The sequence below is a fragment of the Chiloscyllium plagiosum genome, chromosome 30 (assembly GCF_004010195.1).
Source record: "Chiloscyllium plagiosum isolate BGI_BamShark_2017 chromosome 30, ASM401019v2, whole genome shotgun sequence".
Lineage (NCBI taxonomy): Eukaryota > Metazoa > Chordata > Chondrichthyes > Orectolobiformes > Hemiscylliidae > Chiloscyllium > Chiloscyllium plagiosum.
The window spans coordinates 35884581-35903686 of record NC_057739.1 but is presented as its reverse complement, the minus strand read 5'-3'; the positions used below and the strand labels follow the sequence as shown (position 1 = coordinate 35903686).

General features: G+C 39.7%; 2 protein-coding genes across 4 annotated transcripts in view; one reads left to right on the top strand and one right to left on the bottom strand.

Annotated features, from left to right (window-relative positions):
• Nucleotides 1-8538, top strand: part of phyhd1 (phytanoyl-CoA dioxygenase domain containing 1) — a 33451-nt gene extending 24913 nt beyond the window's left edge. For 2 of the 3 annotated variants that reach the window (XM_043720367.1, XM_043720366.1), the window contains 5 exons: nt 3863-3884; nt 4909-5037; nt 5842-5958; nt 7040-7166; nt 8090-8538. In XM_043720367.1, the coding sequence (XP_043576302.1) occupies nt 3863-3884; nt 4909-5037; nt 5842-5958; nt 7040-7166; nt 8090-8135 (441 nt within the window). In that variant the 3' untranslated portion in view covers nt 8136-8538. The remainder of the gene's footprint in view (nt 1-3862; nt 3885-4908; nt 5038-5841; nt 5959-7039; nt 7167-8089) is intronic. The other variant, XM_043720368.1, reaches the window with a different exon arrangement.
• Nucleotides 8539-9748: 1210 nt separating this feature from the next.
• Nucleotides 9749-19106, bottom strand: part of dolk (dolichol kinase) — an 11572-nt gene continuing 2214 nt past the window's right edge. The window contains exon 2 of the mRNA XM_043720364.1: nt 9749-15465. Within this exon, the coding sequence (XP_043576299.1) occupies nt 13717-15288 (1572 nt within the window). The 5' untranslated portion in view covers nt 15289-15465 and the 3' untranslated portion in view covers nt 9749-13716. The remainder of the gene's footprint in view (nt 15466-19106) is intronic.

The following is a 19106-nucleotide window of genomic DNA, read 5'->3' as shown; positions in this document are numbered from 1 at the left end:
CAGTGTCTTAATTTTGCAGTAGTAGCTCAATTGCAGAATAATGAATGGTTTGGAGACTTTGGGCTGAATCTTCTATTTTGGCAAAGTGTCATTTTGGCATGTTCCATGGAGGCTTTCTCTCTGCCCATCATAGAATCCCTATAGTGTGGAAACAGGCCCTTCGGTCCAACAAGGCTACACCGACCCTCCGAAGAGTAACCCACCCGGATTCATTCCACTACCTTACTGTCCTATATTTACCCCTGACCAATGCACCTAACCTACACATCTGTGTTTGCTTGCACAAATGTCCCAAATTCACCTCATTGACTACCTACCATGTTCCCATGGCACCCCACTCATTCAATGCTAGCCCGACTTTAACTCTCAGTGTAGCCAGAAGTCCTTGCCACTGGCAGGATATCCCAAATAGACTATCATTCCTGGCACTGATTTTATCTTCTAAGCCTGGCAGTGAGTCTAATTGAGCACTGGCAGACTAAAGCTACCCTTCACTGTCAGCATAGTAGCACAGAAGCTACAAACTGTTCCTTCTGACAGTACATAAGTGGCACGTCTGACTACCCAACTGCACATTCCTGCAGCTATGGTTGTAAGCCACACAGCTCCCTGATCTTAGCCATGACCCATCTTTCAGCTCTCTCTAAGTCTAATTCTATCCCCCACTGTAGCCCGGCATCTTATCATTGAGGTGCCATCTCATACAGGGAAGCCTTCAAATATTCAAAACAATAACTTTTGTACATCAATATTAAAAGTGGACAGAAGTCAAATAAACAGAAGCTCCATTTCTCTCCTGGAATACAAGTGAATTGGTAAGATGTTGAGCAATAACTATTTTACAGCCAATGAGTGATCATTGTACCCAGCTCTCATTTACCAGAACTAGGTATGAATGAAGTCTGGTTTGCAGTAGTTGACATAGCTGTGCTCTGTCTTGGAGAAGGTGATGTTCTGCTTGCTGAATATCCTTGTCCACTTCCTTGGAAGAGTGGTCTCCTCCTGGTTCATCAGTGTCCATCACATTCCCTTGCTGCTTGCTCCAATTGTGCAGAGTTACTGGTCCCCTCAGACCAGCCCATCTTCAGCAGTCCCATTGCCTAATTCAATATGACCTGGTCAAAGGATAGTACATTGTATCTACACTTCACCTTAGTCACGTTCTGTGTAACAAACCCATCAGCATTGGCTACAGTGGCTTATAGTCTTGTAAAGCATCTGGACCCTCCAATGTAGCATGAATATAGAGTTCTCAAGGATGTAGAAACTGTATCAACTATCTGAGTACCGGAGCAAATCTCCAAGAGGTGAAACCGGTGATCAGGGATCACTTCCACATTGATGCAATGGAACCCTTTCTATTGATGGATTATGATATGATCCTCTCAGTGTGATGTGTGCATTTGATGGTGCACTGTTCCTCTTCCCTCATGCATGACAGCAACAGCAATGATCACACCTGTGTGTGAAGCATAACAGATGGAGCAGGGACTTAGCAATGGGCGCAGTTAAAAATCACATCCCTTACGTATTACGGTTTAACATATCCATCAATAGTGAGACATGGTGCATTCAGACAAGGAGGGCCATGTATTGACTCTTCTTGGCACTTTGACATAGACCTTATTTCAACGAGTGCTCCATGGGTTATGTGACAATGGATGGCATACTGTTATGCTGAATGCAGACTAACCCCTCTCCTGCCAGCCCAATGTCACCTACATAAAGCATCATTGCATATAAAGGAGTATTCTACTTAAAGTTCAGGTGCTCCTTTGCACGCTAGGTAGTCTTGCAATAGTTGTGTGCACTGTGGCCAGCAAGTGCCTCCTTTGATTGTGCTGCCTATGGTTACTTGTGCTTTGTAGAGATGCCTACCAGCAATCTGCAATGACAGGTGACATGGTTGGCATCACTTGTGACCAGCAAATGCATCTCACATGCATAATGATATAATTGTAAATGATGTGAATAGTTACATTGTAGCAAGTGTCCTGAAAGATCTCCAATTGCACAGAAGTGGAGCATGCATTTTTGGCTGACACTAGCTCTGCCCATTTCGGGTGTGGTCCCAGTTATTTTCCATTCACTGGTCACTTTTAGGAATCATCAGCCCTTGGAAGGAGACACAGATCATGCTGGACACCGTGAGTAGTGGGCTTGGCTTGGACGTCACCCCTTCCCTTCCCCCAAACCCCTATTTCTATTTCTACTGGCACTTCCTGGATAGTACAGCTTGACCAAAGCCCCACATCGAATCAAGACTCCACCTCTATTCCTTACTTCACAAACATCCTCACTACAATTTGGGGATGCCCACCATGAGGCTCCATAGTCTCCTCCTTGAGGCCGTAGTACACACCTAGCACACACCTCTCTCCCCTCCATAGCCACAATGTCCTCCCATGGACTATTACTCACCCTCTTTATGTATCATTTTTCCAACCTTCACTGTCTTTGTCTCCTCAGCCACCTACAATCCCCTGCATCTTTTCTGCTGCCTATAATCCCCAGTGTTGATTCACTCCATCTCCCAACAGTCCCCTTGACTCTCACTCCACTATTCCATGCTCATTCCACTGATACCCAGTACTGACTGTGGCCCACTTTCCGGACTCCAGTGACATGGACCCTGACCCTGAATACCTCAAATAGATAACTGACTGTGCACAAGCTACTAACTGTGAGTGGATGCTGCCCATTACTAAAGGTACTGGGACCTCTGTCAGCAGCCCCCTTGACTCAACTGAAGACTGCACCCCTTCTATTCTGAGACATAGCCAATTGACTGAAGCATATGTAGTGTATGTGCTTTGAAGGCACTTGGAACTAGGTCGGAGATTCACATAACACTTTGCCCTCCAGTAACATGTTCACACTGGTGACAGCTCACAACTCGTCTGGCTTTGTGTCTGCTGTAACCAGATAAGCAAGACAGAATACTGTTATGCTTATCCATTCTGCAAACTGGGTGCCTGTCCCTGCACATAAACTGTCCTTCCAATAGCATTGCAATGAGAGGTGCAGGTGTACTCCACAGTGCAGGATTAAAGTGCAGGAGTGTACTGTGAGTGGATTGGAATGTCCCATGATAGTGCAAAGAGGCTGGCATGTGTCACATTTCAATATGTGTGGATGTGGAGTGTGTATGGCCAATGCCATGGACCATGTCCTGTGGCATTCATACCAGCTGACCAAGATGGAGGTCCAAAAGAGCAAGTGGTGAGCTGGAGTCACCAGACACCCGCTCCAACTTTCATGTCAGGAATTCTCAGTATCTAGCTTCTATCCAGTGTACGGTACAATAGGAATTTGCACATTAATGGGATGAGATTAGATGGTAATGAGGGTAATAATAATCAATAATCCCCACTAATAAGCCTCTCATCACTCACAGCAAGGATTTGGTCTTGATATCCAGAACTCAGTTGGAAAGCTGTTACTCCAGGCATCGAGAAAGGTCTCAACCAAGTTCTCCCATGATTCTCCTGAATTCCTCACCTGATCCCAGGTTGTTCAGGACCTGGGGAGATTCTGCACTAAAAGTTTCTAGGAAACCCACTCCGACATTTAATTCTGACGTCACATATGATCAATTTTTGTAATGTTCTGAGACACTATCTCGTGGGTTTATGCAGATGTCTCGACCTACTTGATGATGTAGTCCATGAGATGACCATGTGTCTGTCACAGAGACGCTATAGGTTATGTCAGGTGGCTGAAGTTAATCAGTTGAATCCTGTGTTAATTGTCATGAGCACTCTACTGTAATGTAAACTCTTGTACCACTAGAGCACTCTACTGTAATGTAAGCTTGTACAAAATGCTAACAACATGTTTCTCTGTTTTTTCCCTTCTTCAGCAACCACAAATTGGTGGTGAAGGTATGGCCAAACCACCTTTCCTGTAACACCACAAACTTACCACTCAGTTGTCCCTGTGTTTGCTCTGTCAATATCATTGGATAACAATGAAGAGAATAATATTCCCAACGTAATAAGCATGACTGATATTTTACAATTATATCTTGTCTTTCTTCAACAATCATCTCATAACTAGATTGATTACTTTTCTTCCTCTGTCACTTTTGTTTTAAACAGTGGGAGGGATGTGAGGTACCATTGCTGATGTAGTGAGACACTCTTGCGAGAATTCAGAGAGGAAATGGTAGGGTGCCCTTTCCTGATCGACTGAGTGAACCTCAACAGTGTTTGAATTCAGAAGTAGGAACATCCCACTACAGTTATAGAGGGACTTGGTAAGAACACATCTGGAGTGTCGTGTGCAGTTTTGGTTTCCCTAGGTAGGGAAATACTTGTCATAGAGGGAATGCAACAGAGATTCACTAAGCTAATACTGAGAATAGCAGGACTATCATATGAGGACAGATTGGTTCAACTGCACTGGTACTCATTAGAGTTCAGAAGAGTGAGAAGGGATCTGATTGAAATATATACAAATTTAAGAGGGCTAGACAAACTAGATGCGTGGAGAATGTTTGCCCTGGTTGGAGGTGTCTAGGACCAAGAGGATATGGAAAAACTATATAGAACTATTTAGGGCTGAGAAGAGGAAACATTTCTGCAATCAGAAGGTGGTCAACCGGTGGAATTGACCACCACAGAAGGCTATGGAACTCACGTCACTGAGTATATTTAAGAAAGAGATTGATAAATATTTAAATCTTAAAAGTATCAAGGGGTATGGAGAGAAAGTGGGAGTATGGAGTTTGGATAGAAGCTCAAGTGTGATCATATTAAATGATGGATTAGCCTGGAAGATTAATTGTCCTACTCCTGCTTTTGGTTTCTAAGAGTATGGATTTTCTGTAAACTGATGATCTGATTTTGATGACAACCAATTCATCCCTGATTACTCTCTGATCAATCTTGTTCACACTGTCCCCAGTAAACCCGCATCAGGATGCCTCCTTCCTATATACAGAACCTCTTGGACGTATTGTCGGGTTTTGGATTGCATTGGAGGATGCAACTGAGGAGAATAGCTGTCTTTGGTTCATTCCTGGCTCACACACAGGTATTAATCTCAGCGACTTGATGTCTCTCACGTACTTTAGCAATACCTGGATTCTATTTTAGGGGAACTGCCTATTTAAACCACCTTTGGACCTTGACATCATCTGTTAGTTATGAAATGCAATCTCATCTGTGGTGTTGGTGAAGTTTTGTTTTGAATTTGTTCATGGGATTTGGGCATTACTGGCAGGGCCAGCATTTATTACCAATTCCTAGTTGCCTTTGGAGAAGGTGATAGTGATCTACCTTCTTGAACTACTGCAGTCCATGTGGTGTGGTAAGAATTGTGATAATAGTTCCAAGGTTTTGACTCAGTAACAAGTAGAGGGTCAGGGATTTAGTTCCAATTTGGGATGGTGTGTGACTTGTAGGGGAATTTATAGGTGGTTGTCCCATGCATCTGTTACTCTTTTTCTTCCTGGTGGAGGAGTTTATGGGATTGGAAGATGCTGTTGAAGGAACCTTGTGTTGCTGCAGTGCATTTGCTAGATGAAACACACTGTTGCCACTGTGCATTAATGGTGGAGGGAGTGAATATTTAAGGTGATGTATAGGGTCCCGATCAAGCATCCTGCTTTGTCCTGGACAGAAGCCATTCTATGGGCAGAGTGGTGAGATCAGGAAGATAGAGTCCTCAAGCAATTCTTTGTGTTTTTCTCCCCACAAGCTTTCCTAAGCTGGGATATAGGAAGTAGAAAAAAAAGGTGTAACAGGAAAATTCACACACAAGAGAAATTGCTGTTTGAAATATCAACTCATGCTTCATACCCAATATACAATACTTTGTTTCTTTCTGACTTGACAGCTGGTATTACTCGGAGGATGTTACGTGCCCCTAAAGGAGAATATCCTTTGCTCAAATTTATTGGAGAGCAACCTGATTATCCAGACAATGAATTTATCCCAGTTCCTGTTAAAAAAGGTAGATGTGAATTTGAGATGGTAATGAAGATTGATTGTAATGCTTTGTATCTCTATTGTTGGCTGCAGCATGGAGTTAACTCTAGTGATGTAATATCAGGGAACATTACAAGTAGTGTATTTGAATGCCTCTGATGCCAAAAATACTACTTATCATCTGTATAACTATGAGAGTAAATTACTATAATAGACTTGGCTTCTCTAACTCTTGATATTAATTAGTCTATGAGCGATGTAACTCTTCTGATTTTCACAGGAAAGCAAAAGAAAATATAGCAGATAATCTTCAAAACACTGGTTAAAAATTCTGTGCAATGACATGGATTTGACTTTATCTAAGTTGTAAAGCAATGTTCAATCCTATGGCAAGAAATGGTCTGGCATCCCTGATTTCTTGCACTATGGGGGTGCATACATAGGGATGGGAGGAAGGATATGAGAGGGGAAGCAACAAGACTTGACCAATTGGAAGGAAGCAAAAATGAATTGATACTTGACTCCAGGACCCCACTTGAGATTTTGGTGGAATGCAGTTTCTGCGTAGACCTCGAAGCAGGCCTGGTGAGCATTTATCAGCTAGTGTTTGCAAGTAAAGCAGGTGAAAGATCAATAACACCATGAGGTATTGACTCCATCACTGGCTGAACCTTCCAATCGGACTGATAGGAGTGTTGAATTATTCCACCTTATTTGACATTCAGTAGTTTACACACTAAAATTACCTGGTGTTTTCACAGTGTGAGCATCACTGATGCTTTGAATTTCTCAATTACAGCTGAGGGAAGGTTTTCAAATAGCATCTGTGGCTTTAAGTTGCAGGGTGTCTTGACCTGATGTTGGGAAGGGAGAATACACCCTGTAATATAGATGCCTGGATTTCTAGCCTGTGCAGGCAGAAAACCCTTCTGGGTCTATTTTTTATTTAATAGTAACCATGCTAGAGGGACTATTTTTTATTTAATAGTAACCATGCTGCAATTTAAATATGTAAAGGCATGTATGAAAAATGCTCTTAACCTGAATGTTAATTTGATTAAGACACTGTCTAAATTGCCTGATGCTGGATGTTTTGCTATATGCAGGTGGTCTTATCCTTATTCATGGAGAGGCTGTGCACAAAAGTGCTCGAAACATGTCAAATAAATCACGGCATGTCTATGCCTTCCACCTGATGGAATCCCAGGATAGTCACTGGAGTAAGGAGAACTGGTGAGTGCAGTTGTATTTACAAGATTCCAATGTTGGTTTGATTACATTAGCTTGGATATTTTCCTACTTTTAATTAAACCACCTGCTGAATATTTCTTCTTTTGTCAAGCAATGGAGGTCTAAGTCTGAATGGGGAATCCCACCACAGTTAGTCTGCTGGAAGGTTTATTGGTCAGATTTTGTATTTGATCAACAGGAAGAGAATATGCTGCTCTGAAAAATGTGCCATCTCCTGCCTGGGCTGAGTTAGAAAACTCAATTAAAGGGAACTGCTGCCTTCTGCCTCCTGGACAGATATTGATAATCCTAGCTAGTGGTGAGGAATCTGGACAATTTACTTCTTTTGTTCATTCCAGCTCTCCCATTCATTTCATTTCAATCCACCATTCATTCAATCTGTGCCACCATGGGAAGGAAACTACAGCAGCCGCTTTTGCACATCAGTACTTGAAACAAAAGTTCAGAAGGTTATTCTTTCAAAAAATATGTTTCAAGGTATAGATGTTATAAAAACCTTAACAAACCTTGCAAAAACCTTTACAAAACACTGGTTTAGCCTTAACTAAAATATTGTGTTCAATTCTGGAATGAACATTTGTGCAGATTGGCAGAAGACAGGCAAAAGTTGAGCTTTTTTGAAGTTGCTGCCACCTGGAATGCACTGCTTGAAATGGGAGTAAAAGCAGATTAACTTTGAAAAGAGAATTGAAGAAATACTTGGAGGGGAAAGGAATTACAGGGCAGCAGTGGGGAATGAAAAGAGCAATAAGACAATTATCAATGAAGTCATATAGGCATAATGAGCCTGCATGGGCTGTAACATTATATAACTCCGTCAAATGAGACAGTGTAAGACTGAATAAACATGCTCATTGTTGTTTAGATAAATGTGCTAATTATGCTTTTTCTTTTCTCAATTCCAGGTTGCAGCCAACTCCAGAACTACCATTCCCACTTTTATACACTTAAATTTCATCATTTTAAACAGAGCTAATGCAATACAGAAAGACATTATGTACGCAGATGTAGTGTATTATGCTGCTAGCTGGAATGTATAATATTTTAGATTGTGTTGAGAGTATATTTACAAATTAAATCGCAATATGATGAACTATCTTTCTGTGGCATTGATCATGGATTTAAGCAAATTGTATCCTTCTGCAATTATCTTTCTTACTCTTACTGTGATTTGTCTTGACCACACATTTTACCTATTCTGGAATAAAGCTACAATTCATCTATCCTATGCTTTGCTTTATTCTCTTTTAAGAAACTAAATTTAAAAAAAAAATTGTTCAGCTGGAAATTTGTAACATGCAACCTCTAATAAAAGGTCTTATTGAGGCAAAGAGGAGTCCTAACAAACTCAAAATGTTAACTGTTTCATTCTCCACAACTGCTGCCAGACCAGCTGAGTGTCTCCACAGTTTCTGTTTTTATTTCAGATTTTCAACATCCACAGTATTTTACTTTCAATATCTCATTGAGGCTGATTCTGTCAGTATGCTGGAGTAAACTTGTGAGAAATTAAGTTGTGCATCTTGCTTGGATGCCTGAGAATCTTGGCTCAGATACTCAAACATTCATTAGAATTAATCAAGTCTTGGGGAACTTGTTTACAAGTCTGGTAGTGTCCTATTGATCCCCCAGGTATGGAAATAGTAACGAAAGAGAGCTAATATTATAAGAATGAAAGAAAGAAAACCATTAATACAGCATGAATGATCAATAGATTGATTTATTCTTGTCTGACATTTTATACTTCATGAATACAATGCAAACCTTCCATACTTCACTACAATACAAATCAGCGTAAGGATAACATTGAAGGTTAGTGATCAATATATTAATGAAGTGCAGCTTGTTCAGAGAGAGAACATTTAAACTGCACCATATTTAAAGATGGGGTGGGAAAAAAAAAGGCTGGTGTATGAATTACACTGCAATCTCTACTGTTAATACATTGTAGACATTAAACATGGTGCATCTATGGAGGCCTTTCTCAGTTGGCGAGCATGCAAATAGAAGCACTGAGAAAGGGTTTGTTTCTATGCTGTATGACTCAGAGTTCAGTGGGTTTTGCTTAACCACTTTATTAGTTCAAGCTTGAACAAAGGGTCTAAAATTATAAATTCTTTACACTGTCAAGTTCTGATATCTGAGTGCATGGGTATTTCTAAAATTTGTCATGGGATGTTGAAGTCACTGGTTAGACCAGCATTAATTGTCCATCTCTAAGTGCCTTAAGAAGATTGAGTAAGTCTGTTCTTGAATTTTTTCTGTTTCACTTCCGTTTCCTTTCCTCTTTTTTCCCCCACTTCCCCCCTTCTCATTCCAATAGCTTTTTTTAGATTTTTACAGTGTGGGAAACAGGACCTTCAGCCCAACAAGTCCGCACTGACCCTCCAAAGAGCATCCCATCCAGACCCATTCTCCTACATTTACCCCAGACTAATGCACCTAACACTACGGGCAACTTAGCATGGCCAATTCACCTAACCTGCACATCTTTGGACTGTGGGAGGAAATCAGAGCACCCGGAGGAAACCCATGCAGACTGGGAGAATGTGCAAACTCCACGTAGACAGTTGCCTGAGGCAGGAATTGAACCCGGTCCCTAGCGCTGCGAGGCAGCAGTGCTAACCACTGTGCCACTTTCTCAGGGATGATTTCAGAATCCTGTTTCCTCTGTGAAATACAATAACCGTGATCAGCCTATGATAGCTGAATGTTATTGGCTGTGAAAATGCAGACACATGGCATACGGATTTCTTCTCATCACTGAAAATAGATAGAATAGGAGGACTGGGAAAAGGGTACAAACAAGGGACAAAGTGTGGGAGATTGTGTCAGAGGAAGCAAAGGTAACATTGGAATAGGCCAGAAGGGAGAAAAAGCTATAAAAACAAATATTCATGATTCATTACAACTAGTAGACAATAGCCATGTTAAAACAGATGCACTATCAGTGCAACATTGTAAAATAAAAATTCTAATTTAACTGTCAGGCACCATGCAAGTTACATGAAGTTTGTTTTACATATCAGAAGTTAACAAAGCATGTATTCAGTAATTGCAGCACACAGAATTTAACTATAGAATCATTTTTACATGGTTTATTAGTATTTTGTAGCCTCACAAGATCTTCAGCTTCCAAATCTTTTGTGATTATAAAGTTATGCATGCATCTTATCAAAGGTTTATGATCAAGAAATTTAATTTACTGACTTCAGTAAATTTCTTGAAGTCAACAATCATTTTACAGCACAGATCATAATTTAAATCAAAGAAAAAGCAAGCAACTTGTGGGGAACATTTAACTTATATTCAGTGTAGAGCAGTGCTTGAATTTATCAGTCCTCCAGCAAACTGAAGTAATAAGAGACAATATCCATTTTGTTGTATTCAATGAGGTGTGCTTAATTTTCTTGGAATGAAATACAAGCTTGGATGACTAACCGTACGGAAAAACTTCAATATAAAATTGTTTGGTCTTCTGCCATCTCCGCTGTAGGTATTCACTTGCTGCTCCTCTCATTTGACAACTACTCAGTGTATTGACCTGTGGTTATTTACAAGCCCACCTTATTATAAATACATCACAACCAAGTTTGAACCAACCTGACATTGATGCAGACACTCCTATCTTTCTCAACTGGTGTCACTAGGTTGTAATGAAGACCAAGATGCTTAGCTTATTCCATGACCTGATGAATTATTTTCTCATATAACTCTCTTAATATTCTCTATTCCTTCATGGGATATTGGTGTTGCTGACAAGGTCAGCATTTGCCTTGCTCATCCCTAATTGCCTCATTTGAAAGGGCAGTTAAGAGTAAATCACATTGTTGTGGGTCCAGGATCACATCTAGGTTAGAACAAGGAAGAATGGCAGATTTTCTTCCCCAAGGCCCATTTGTAAACCAGATGGGTTTTTAGAACAATTGTTGATAGTCTCATGGTCACCATAATTGAGACTATCTTGATATTAAAATTTATTAATATGTTTAAATTCCATTCTCTACCACAATGGGATGAACCCACGTGCCCAGAGCATTAGCCTGGGCATCTGGATTATTAGTTTAGTGACGTTATGAGTAAAACCACCAATTCCCCCATTTATGCACTATTTGAAGTAACCATTTAAACAGATATTTGACCACATAGCTCTAGATGTTGAAACATATGTTCTACAATAAGCAGCAATATTTCACTTTTTCCCACCCAGAAAAAATTATTCAAATGTTCACCAGCCAATCATTGAGGTAGTGATTTCTTTCATCCTGGAGATGAAATTTCTCTAGTGGGTGTTAACTACTGCCCAATTAGAAAACATGGGACAGACTAACAACCACGAGTTGAAATGGTGAAATTTGGAATATGACTCATATCACATATCAGTCAAAGAAAAGCACTGATGTTTAAATATAAATTAGTGCAAAATGTGTTGTAGTTATGATTTTGTTTTTTAGTAACTAAAGATCATTCGTAAGCATTTTTTGTGCATGGTCTGAGAGATAGTTGGGCGAAGTATCCGTCTTTCTCACTTCTTTTTTGTTACTTACATGAAAAACTTACATTTAAAAAGTGCATTTGTCTTAAGGAATGTATCTAAGGTATTTAATAAGGGCATAATAAGTTAAACGTTTACACCAAACCAAAACCAGAGCTTTTAGAATCATGGACCTGACAGGGTAGACAATGAGGTTGTTTCTGTTGGGTGGGAAATCAAGAACATGGGCACAATCTCAGGTTAAAGTGCAATTTTTTGGGAGTGTTGGGGAGAAATGGATTCACTCGAAGGATAAGGGTTATGGATGCTCCCATCACTATTTAAAGCTGAGATAAACAGGTAACATGCAGGAAAAATGGCATTGAGAAAAATGATCAGGTATGATCATATTGAATGGCACAGCAGACTTGAATCACTTTTCTAATTCTCTTTCTGTTTTTTTTTCTGCATGATTATGCAGTAACCACTGCTGAATGACTGGCAACTGACTTCCAGGTCTCTGTTTTCTGGACCAGTTCCTGTAAGGTGGATACTAGTGACCATGATTGAGTGACTCACCAAATTTTTACCCACCTAACCTTCTCTCCACTCACTCTGATAAAGATCCTTCAGTCTGTTCACTCCTTCTTTCTCCAATGACAGATCACAATTTGCTTTTGTTTGTGAAGTATAACAGTTACATATTACGGTGTATACTTTCTGAATGTTCTGCATTGTTCCAGGTTACTCAAGTACCAACCATACCCCTTTGTACTGTTCCTGGTTGATGTGGTTTCAGTAAGAATTAAGGTTCATTCCATTTTCCGATACATATAAATTTTAGCTATGATCTTCCGTGCAATAAAATCTTAAGGTCCATTACGCATAAGTCACATGACTACGTTTGCAGATGGTTGCGTGTGATCTATACACCTCAATCAGCAAATATCAGCAACACACATGCAAAATACGGTATTATCACAAGGTCTGCTAGTTGAGATTTTTTTCTTGACTCAATACCTTGTTTCTAAAAAGCAAGTTTTAATAATCTTTTTCCTTTTCTCTTCTACATTTGATAATACCAGGTTGGGTTAGTGAAAGAACATTTAATATTCAGATCAAAGCCATCCTTGCCTAAAATCCACATGAGAACCTTTCATCATCAGGATTTACTGGATAGTGGTCAGGAATGGTAATGAAATATGTAGACGTTGAAAATCTGGAATCGAAACAGAACATTCTGGAAGGACTCAGTAAGTCATACAGTATTTTAAAAGGAGGTTAAAGGTTAATCCTTCTGCTCTAATTTTTGATTCAGAACATGAAAAGATTAGACTTGAAATATTAACCTTTTCTTTTCACTATACTTCTTGCAGAGTGTTTCCAGCAATGTGGATGTTTGTCTCAGAATTTCAGTAGCTGCAGTATTTTATTGTGAATTGTGACTTCCAACTGCATGAAAAACAAAACTAGTCAGTCACAGTTAAGCGAATATCAGAAATATAAAGATTGACATGATTATATCAATGGTTGGGATGTACTATTTTTGTTTCATTTTTACTGAACAGAGAAAATACCACTTGACAAGATTTCTCTCTTCAAACTGATAATGTGTTGAGGTCCATGTGAAAAAACAGCAGTTGTGACCTTTACCATTCTGATGTTTAAGGCACAATTCTTCATTCATTGCTAAAATGAAAGGCTATGTCTAAAGATTCAAGATCTTCCTTTCTTTATAGATTCTGAATGCTCTGGCTGATGTAATTAATTAATTTTCCAAGTCAGGGCGCGGCTGGTTAAATCAATCCAGACCAGAGAACAAACTAAAGGATTTTCCTTGTGTGTTGGGCTTAATTTCACTTCAGGGAATGAATTCACTATTGGGAAAAGCGTTAACACATTCTTTTGTATTACAGTTATCATTGTTTTAAAATAATAATTTGTCAGTTCAACATTAATTTGTTTTGGAATCACCTTCAAATATTATGATTTCCTTTTTTTTGGGTAGCATCTGCCCCTGAATTTGCTGCAACATTAGTGTACATCCAACTCTCTCAATCAAACCATTAGCATAAGGAAAAGATACAAGGGCAATAAAAGATTGTCTATTTGATCAGTGTAAGCTTCTAATAGGGAGACTATAACAATAGATCCCACAATCCAGGTGTAGCTGCCATTCAAACTCACTGTTTTATCAAAGATTAGAATCAAAGCAACAGCGATGATTTGGGCAAAGACAGAAGTTGCTGTTCCTTCAAAGGTTTTCTTAGTTGCAGGCCACCTAACTTCTCCCATTGTGCTTCCAATAGCAGAAGCCAATGCATCGCCAATTCCCACGGCTAGAACTCCAGCATATGGAGCCAGTGCTACCTCTCCTGAGAAAGAGCTCTCTGGGGCAAACACTCCAGGGAAAAGCCATACAGGCAGGGTCAGTCCTAGTAGCAGGTAAATGTGTGTCAGGATCAAAGGACCACTATCACGGTCATCAAGGAACAGGGCCAGCATTGGTCTCAACATCATTCCTAGTGGTTTAATCCTAAAATGCCTTATATATTCCAACGTCACAAATGCAGCAAAGCAAACCACAGCAGCAACATAGAGTAGTGGACGATCATAGAGGAGACCTGGGACATAGGTTGCCACTATGATGAAATGAAAACTTTTCCTTATAGCAGTTGAAGCTTTGTACTTTTTAGACCCAGATGATTGCTTACTGTTCTGATGAAAGACAATGACAGAAGCAAGAAATGCCAGTGTGATCCAGTAGCTCAGTAGGTAGATCCTTGTTCTGGTGGCTGTAAGGAAGTTGAGAAGCCAAGGAAAAAGATGGTTTCTGGTCAGCCGGTAGAACCAGGGCACCATGATTCCCATTCCAAAAGCCATAGTGGTCACATGGAAAATCAGTGATGAAACCCAGGTTTTAGAGTCCATGAAACAGTACAAGAGAGCGAAAATAAATCCCAGGAGGGCCATTCCAACCACAGTCACCAAGAGGAATGATGCAAGTGGATCGCATCTACCATCTCCAAAAGTCAAAGATCGTTTGATGAGCTGGTTGGTAACTATGCTCAAACCTGACAAAAACAACATAACTTCTCCTGGCGTGAAGCTCCGTGGCATAATATAAAGGACAATGAGAGAAAGATAGACAAAAATCAATAGTATCTCCAGGATTTCGATGACTTCAGACACTGCAAGAGCGTGCTTCAGGGTATATATTATGGCACTGGCTGCAAAACCATACACAATGCTGGTATTCGTGGGCCGAGGCTTTGTGAGGCCCAAACCCAGTAATGAGATAAACAGAGCAATGGCCATTCCTGCAGCTGAACACATGGTGCAGAACCGCTCGAACTGTACATTTCCAACAGTTTCCCACTGCTCCTTTAACACAATTCCTAGCAAAGGCAAAACCACACTGGCTGGCAGCAGGCCACTACTAAAGGCTGATCTATATTGAAAAACAGCATTTCCGGATTTCAGTAACCTGTCCCACTTGTGCTGAACGTAATAAGCTTGAATCGCCAAGGCTAGTGTGCACCAGGTAAAGAGGTTCCAGATCACAGCATGGACAGACAACACGATGATGAAAACAATGAAAGACTCCACAAACACAGGATTTTTCAACATTGCTGCAAGACTTTTCTTATGGCGTACACCGTATTGAAGAAAGTTTTAGTTATTGTAGAATCCTGAAAAGTGTCTGGAGTTCCATTTCATCTGGCAGAAATTGTGCTGTTGAATGTTCCCTTTCATTGGATTTTCTTCCAACGTTTGCAACTGGGTAGATCTAACTGACTGTCAGACCTGGAACAGAGATTGTAACGTAGACTGCATTAGTTACAGTTAAATTATAAGCTAAAAGTGCCAGATGAGGCTTTTTCATCCACTTGTAAATCAGTCAAAGGAGTCTCAGTAAGTCAGATACAAGGGTGAAATTCAACAATTTGTTCGACACACCATGTACTGCTTGGAAATGCCATCAGATTAGAATAGATTGCATGCAGGAGCCACGTCAATTCATTTCCAGTTTAGAAGCAACAAATTAAATACAAAAATTCTACTGAAAACAATTGGTTGACTAATATACAATCAATGATATTATAGTACTACCAATAGCATAATTTTCCTGAATTAAAATGTAGAACCACTTGCCAGGTAGTTGAGCTGAGTAGTCTGATGTGCCATCTGTCTGATCCAATTAACTGGAATCAAACAAACATTCTATTGACAAAGAGCATAGACTATTTGTGGTAACTGCCACTGCAGCAGATGCAATTTACAAGTTCTGCCATCATAAATGTGAGTACAAGAACTGATTGCGCACTGTTTTGTAATCTATATTGTGACACAGGAACAGGAGGAGGCCATTGAGCACCTTGAATCTCCCGTCACTCAATAAAATCATGATGGATCTGTATCTTAATTTCATATATACTCACACCATGAATAGATTTTTGTTAGGCAATCTCAGTTCTGAAATGTTCAAAAGACCCAACATCAACAGCTTTTTGGGAGACAGTTCCAGGCTTGCGTTAGCCATTGTGTTAGGAGGTGCTTTCAGACCTACCTATGAATAGCTGAGCTCTATTTTTAAGATTATGTTCTGGGCTCTTTCACCAGAGCAAACAGTGTGCTCATGCTAGCCTACTTTAATCATCTTCAAAGGATCATTAATCTTGCATTGATATTCTTAGTGGTGTTCACTAGATCCTAAATCAGAGCTCCATTCAATTGTAATACTATTTCTACTTTTTTGTATTCCAGCTCTTTTGAGGTAGAGACCAGTATTCCATAGCCTTTTACATCAGCTTCAATAAAGTGGCGTCAAATGTTTCTCTTCACTGAATTATTCAGACTTCCAACCTTTGTTACTTTGGGCATTTTATTCAGTTCTTTCTTGGACTGTCTTTTTTCTCCCTGGTGACTGAAAATTTTAAAAAATCTGTGTCCAATTACAGTGCTATTTGTGAACTTCACTTTTCTAGCATCATCCACAGATAAGAATAACATATGATTCATACTTTCATTTCCTATTTCTGCTGTTAAGCTTTTTGTTGTATCTTTTTAGTTTGAAAAATATATTAGGTAACCAAAGCATGCAAATGAGCAACAAGATATTTGATTAGATATAAGGAAGCAGTAAGTTTTTTGTAGAAACATTGTGACAGATTTTAAACCTTCTGAAATGCATTAGCTGATTTTCTTCTGTACATATAGATAAAGTTAAACCTCTTCACCAAATACAGTTCCTCTTATTGGAAATGTAGGGAATGACTGTTTAGCTATACAGTCATACAGCACAGAAACAGACTCTTCAGTCCAACTGGTTCACATCGAACAGACATCCCAACCTGACCTAGTCCTATTTACCAGCATTTGGCCCGTGTCCCTCCAAATCTTTCCTATTCATACCCATCCAGATGCCTTTTAAAAATGATGTAATTGTACCAGCCTAGACCACTTCCTCTGACAGATCGTTTCATACATTCACCACTTTCTGCATGAAAAAGTTACCCCTCAGGTCCTTTTAAAATCTTTCCACTCTCACCTTAAACTTATGCCCTCTTGTTTTGGACTCCTAACCTTAGGAAAAAGACCTTGGCTATTCACCCTTTTCATGCATCTCATGCTTTTATAAACCTCTACAAAGTCACCCCTCAGCTTCTGACACTCCAGGGAAAAAAAGCCCCAGACTATGCAACCTCTCCCTATAGCTCAAACCATCCAGTCACAGCAACATCCTTGTAAATCTTTTCAGCAGCTTCTCAAATTTAACAACATCCTTCCTATAGAATGGTAAGTAGTATTCTAAAAGTGGCCTCACCACAATGTCCTGTGCAGCCACAGTATGACATCCCAGCTCCTATACTCAATGTTGTGCCCAATAAAGGCAAACATGCCAAATGCCTTCTTCACCACCCTGTCTACCCGCGACTCCACTTTCAAAGAACAGTGAATCTGCACCCTAGGTCTCTTTGTTTGGCAACACGCCCCATGGCCCTACCATTAATTCTCAAAGTTAGGATTTGTTAAAAAAAAAGAAGCTTATAATTAATGTTCAGTAAAGTCAACTTTTAATTGCAATTTGAAAACCCAGATTTTAATATGGAGAGAGAAAATCAGTTTGCAAATCTTGGGCTACAAAATACTCAGGCATTGGAGAAAAACATTAAACAACATTTTATTTTGAACATCACTGGAATTCAAGACAAGTAAAATGATCAAAAACTGTACATCCAAGACAAATGAGAAATCACAGTCACTTAAAGTTTACAGAAAATACTTTTATACAACTCATCATCAGGCTATTAATTGAAAGAAGAAAGAACTTTCATAAACTCAGGGTGCCCCACAACAGTTTACAGTCAAGTGGTAACTGTTGTAGACTTAGTAGACAGTTGCTGAACAGCAAGGTTTCACAATCTTTGATGAAATAATGACTAGACAATCTGTTTAGTGACAGTTAACGGATAAATATTAGCCAGAACGTCAAGGAGAAATTGTTCTTATTCCAAAAGGTCTTTTACATACACCCAAGATATTAGATGGGGCCTCATTTTACATCCCTTCTGAAATATAGCACCTCCAATGTACCATTCCTTCAGCATCACACTGATCTGGATAGCTATTGTGCTTAATTCTCAACACAGGGACTTGAGCCAACAACCCACTGACCTTTTGGTGAGGGTTCTACTACTGAGTGCAAATTGACTTGAGCTTTCAGAAGTGAGATTTAAGAATTGATGTTTATTGCTGTATCTGCAGCCACCTAACTGCTATAATAGTGGACACTAAATATTGGTAGAGAAGAATATTGCATTCGTGCATATAACATATGAGTTTAACCAGTCCTGTATTGATAAGCAAAATTTAAGTGACTACCATTACAATACCTGTACTGCTCCAGCTCTATGAATAACAAATGAATGACCACCAATCACTTCAGTAATGAGAATATAGTCCATTCAATAACAACAGGAAAAGTATAGCATTTTTTTCATTTTTCTTCTAAATTTGGAGTCCAGGGATGTGCATACAATTTGTGGCGTCAGCAAACCATAGTCAATATATGAAGAGTGCACTGACCTCAATATTGAGAGAGGTATTCATAATCTTGGTTTGATTTTTAGGAAGGTATTTCATGGCTTTTTACACAAATTTGGGAGTGCATTTTTAAAAACTGAATCATTGTCCAGTAACAAAGAAGATTGATGAGGGCAGAGCAGTAGATGTGACCTATATGGACTTCAGTAAGGCGTTTGACAAGGTTCCCCATGGGAGACTGATTAGCAAGGTTAGATCTCATGGAATACAGGGAGAACTAGCTATTTGGATACAGAACTGGCTCAAAGGTAGAAGACAGAGGGTGGTGGTGGATGGTTGTTTTTCAGACTGGAAGCCTGTGACTAGTGGAGTGCCACAAGGATCGGTGCTGGGCTCTCTAC